The sequence below is a fragment of the Carlito syrichta genome, unplaced genomic scaffold, assembly GCF_000164805.1.
Source record: "Carlito syrichta isolate Samal-C Ts95f unplaced genomic scaffold, Tarsius_syrichta-2.0.1 Scaffold314765, whole genome shotgun sequence".
Classification (NCBI taxonomy): Eukaryota; Metazoa; Chordata; class Mammalia; order Primates; family Tarsiidae; genus Carlito; species Carlito syrichta.
In genome coordinates, this window is record NW_007258861.1 from 271,844 (window position 1) to 276,311 (window position 4,468).

At 43.1% G+C, this 4,468-nt stretch overlaps 1 protein-coding gene across 1 annotated transcript in view; it reads right to left on the reverse strand.

Moving 5' to 3' along the window:
* LOC103274395 (oxysterol-binding protein 1) overlaps positions 1 to 4,468 on the reverse strand; it is a 32,454-nt gene that overhangs the window by 11,811 nt on the left and 16,175 nt on the right. Inside the window, exons 7-8 of the mRNA XM_008071851.2 lie at positions 3,763 to 4,008; positions 3,361 to 3,481 (exon numbers count right to left, since the gene is read on the reverse strand). Of these exons, the coding sequence (XP_008070042.1) occupies positions 3,361 to 3,481; positions 3,763 to 4,008 (367 nt within the window). The remainder of the gene's footprint in view (positions 1 to 3,360; positions 3,482 to 3,762; positions 4,009 to 4,468) is intronic.

Consider the following 4,468-nt stretch of genomic DNA (forward strand, 5'->3'; position numbering starts at 1 on the left):
GCAATCCTCTCGCCTTGGCCTCCCAAAGTGCTGGGATTACAGGCTTAAGCCACCATGCCCGGCCCTAAAGACATTTTTTTTTTTTGAGTTGGAGTCTCACTTTGTTGCCCAGGCTAGAGTGCAGTGGCATGCTCCTGGCCACTGCAAGCCTCGACCTGCTGGGCTCCAGCGATCCTTCCACCTCAGCCTTCCAAGTAGCTGGAACTACAGGTGAGCACTACCACACCCAGCTAATTTTTTTATTTATTGTAGAGATGAGGTCTCACCAAGTTGCCCAGGTGGGTCTCGAACCCGCGGGCTCAGGCAATTCACTCACCTGAGCCTCCCAAAGCGTGGGATTACAAGCTGAGCCACCGAGCCTGGCGACATTTTTTAACCCTTAAAAAAACAAATTAGATCCAGCCGGGCTCAGTGGCTCAGCCTATAACCCCAGCACTTTGGGAGGCCAGGGTGAGTGGACTGCCTGAACCCACGGGTTCAAGACCAGTCCTGGATAACTTGGCAAAACCTCATCTCTACAATTAAAAAAAAACAAAACATTAGCTGGGCATGGTAGTACATGCCTGTAGTTCCAGCTACTTGGAAGGCTGAGGCGGAAGGACTGACAGAGTTCAGCAGGTTGACACCGGGGTGGCTGTGAGCATGGGTGCCACTGCACTTCAGCCTGGGAGACAAAGTGAGAATCCAACTCAAAAAAAAAAAAAATTAGATCCACTACTTATACCATGTTCATATGTTCATATAGTTATTCATTCCTCAAAGAAGTCTGGATTAGTCAGATTATAGAGAAAATGTGAAGTGTTTCACTGGTTAGTTAAATTTATCATTATCTTTTAAATGTATAGTCATACCTCAGTATCTGTGGGGGATTGTTTCCAGGACCTCCGAAGATACACATAAAGCCACAGATGGTCAAGTGCCTTATATAAAATGATACAGTTGGCTGGGTGTGGTGGCTCAGCATGTAATTACAGCATTTTGGGAGGCTGAGGCGAGAGGATTGCCTGAGCCTGGGGGTTCGAGACCAGTCTGGGCAACTTGGTGAGACCTCGTCTATAATAAATCACAAAAATTAGCCGGGCGTGGTGGCACACATCTGTAGTTCCAGCTACTTGGAAGGCTGAGGCGGAAGGATTACCTAAAGCCCAGCAGGTCAAGGCTGCGGTAGCCATGAGCGTGCCATGCCACTGCACTCTAGCCTGGGTGACAGAGTGAGACTCCAACTCAGAAAAACCCCAAAATGATACAGTATTTGCATATAACCTATACACATTCTCCTCTATACTTTAATCTATCTCTAGATTACTTATAATATCTAATAAAATGTAAATGCTATATAAATAGGTGTTATACTGTGTTTTTTAAAATTTGTATTATTTTTTAATGCAAATATTGTTGTATTGCTATTTATTGAAATTTTTAAAGAATGTTTTTGATCTGAGCTTGGTTGAATCCATGAGTTTAGAATATAGAGATATGTAGGGCTGATTACATATAACCATCCTCAGAATGAAATATAATTCATTCCTTTAGAGATCTTCAAGGGGCCTCTGAAACTCTTCTTCATGGTGAAGAACGACACTGCAATATGACCACCAAAACCCAAGTTCTGCAAATTAGGTGTAAATATCCCAGTCATTTGCTACTCCTAACCCAATACTTCTGACATTATTAGCTTCAAAGACATTTGAGTAATTAGAAGCTTTTTAAAGGTCCTTGGTAAAGATTAAAACTATTCTATCACTTAGTCTCCTTTTCATCTAAAGGTCTTATGCATATTAACCATGAAATCACAGAGTTAACACTTTAATTTCTTTTCTCCTTTTAATATATTACCAAACATTTCTAGAGTTTGAGGGCTAATTTCTAGTTGGCACTATACCTGCTACACTTTGTGTTTCTGAGCAAAGGGAAATTTATTAAAGAAGCAGCAGCCTATACGGCAACACTCAAGAACTGCAGCTATGCCTCATGAAAGACTAGAGCCTGGAAATGGAAAGCTACCAGAAGCTTTTTGTCTGTTTTGTCTCTTGGGAGCTACTTGGTTTCCCTGACTGCTTTGTGCTTCTTTCTCTTTCTGTGGGCTAGCTTTTACTCTTCAGTACACACTTGGCCAAATGTGACTGCTCTAGTTTAAGAACACAGTGAGTCTCCACTATGCTTTTTGAATAATCACATTTCCTCTAAGGTATAGACTCTAACATTGCATGTTAGGATTCCTATTCTCAGGCCTAATTTTTTTGTTGTTTAGTTGGAGTCTTACCCTGTCACCCTGGCTGATGGAGTGCAGTGGCATGCTCACAGCCACTGCAGCCTAAACCTGCTGGGTGCAGGCAGTCTTTCCACCTCAGCCTTCCAAGTAGCTGGAACTACAAGTGAGTGTCACCAAGCCCCGCCAATTTTTTTTAATGTGTTGTAGAGATGAGGTTTCACCAAGTTGCCCAGGTAGGTTTCAAATCCACAGGCTCAGGCAATTCTTTTGCTTCTGCCTCCCAAAGTGCTGGGATTACAGGTATGAACCACTGCGCCCAGCCTGGGCCTGATATTTTTTATCTTGACATAAAATTAACTTGTAATCCAATAAGATCTTTTAAAATAAAGTTTCAGCTAGGCTCACACCTATAATCCCAGCACTTTGGGAAGCCGAGGTGAGAGGATTGCCTGAGCCTGTGGGTTGGAGACCAGTCTGGGCAACTTGGCGAGACCTCATCTCACAATTAAAAAAAAAAAAAATTAACCAGGTATGGTGGCACATGCCTGTAGTTCCAGCTACTTGGAAGGCTGAAGTGGAAGGATCACCTGAGTTCAGCAGGTCGAGGCGGCAGTAGCCAGGAGCGTGCCACTGCTCTCCAGCCTGGGTGACAGAGTGAGACTCTAACTCAATAAATAAGTAAATAGTTTCATTGTACTTGGAATTCAGTCATAATATAAACATTACCTAAACCATCAGGTAGCAGAAGAGGGGGGAGAAAGGAGAGGTAAGGGGAGGGACTAGCCAACAACTCTAGCCTTGTAATTTTAAGATTTCTCATTTATAGAGAGAACAGTACAGTAATGGGGGAAACCAGTTAAGAGATTAAATATATATTTTTAAATGCAAGCTAAAATATATGTTCTAAATAGTACTTAAAGATGCATTAAATATAGCTAAAAGACAAAGGATTTATGACTGTATGAGCCCTTAGTCTCTGGCCTCCATATTCATTTGATACCTGAGAAGTTAAATGACCTGTCCAAAGCCAGGTTCAGTTCCTGAATCAGACCTCTTGTCTCCTAACTCTTGAACCAGTTACCTGCTTCATCATGCTAGAAAATCTTTAATTCCTGGAGCATTAATTTTTTACAAAGATGGTGGCTTACCAAGGGGCATAATGGAGAGGTATTTTCCTCGAAACTTGCTGGTGATTGTGATTTCCTGACGCAACGTCCAGCCATTTTTGGACTCAGCATGGTGTGCAGCAGCAGGGGGATGATGACTCACCTTAAAGAAATCATGTTCAAATTACAATGGCAGAAAGGAGGAAGAAAAGGATACTGCCTATTAGTTGGTGAGAAACACCCAAAATTCACCACTTGACCTTTTTACACCCATAACAGTAAATGAATCCTAGGGCCTCCGGTGCCTTCTGTGTTGAAGTTCTGAAGGAAAGGAAGGAAGCTTGGGATGACAGGACCTGGAATTTCTACAAACATAACACCCAGAGGGATCAACTAAAAAATCATCCCTTTCTTCAGAAATGAAATTTCCTGAGGCTCCTTTACCTGCTCACAGAGGGATCGGTACCCATTCTCCTCTAATTGGTCCAGCTCGAAGGTCTCCCCAAGGAGTGGGTTGAATGGCTTACTCGTACGGAAGACAGTAGTGGAATAGGAGGACACGGTGAAAGCTGCAACATAACAGAGCTGTTCTAGAGAGTTCTCACATTTTGCAGCTCGGTCTAACAGCTCATGATATTCCAGATCTTCAGTAAGGCGCTGAAGCATGGACAAGGGCTCATTAAAGTTCACCTATAAGAAAAAGAACACATATAAAAACTTTGCCCATACATGTATAAGGGATAGCTTAGGTTTTTTGCAGTTGGAGAAACAGATACTGAGATGTCAAGGTGATGAGAAAAATCACTGGCAAGGAAAAAAGAGCTTTTGCCCAATAGAACAGCTCTCAGATTTAACCTATATGCAACCCATTCTCCCTGGGGTCAACTGCTCATGCTAGTGAGTGGCAGAAATTACTGTTTTCTCATTATTTCACTAACTGTAAGCTCACTGAGATGGAAACCATGGCTCTTCTGTCCAGCACTGCAAGATCCCTACTCAAGAGCCATAAGTGTTTGGCCCACAGGAGACCATCATTAAATAGGCATTGAATGAGTTTTTTTTTGAGTTGGAGTCTCACTCTGTCGCCCAGACTGGAGTGCAGTGGCCGCTCCCGGCCACTGCAGCCTCGACCCGCTGGGCTCCGGCGATC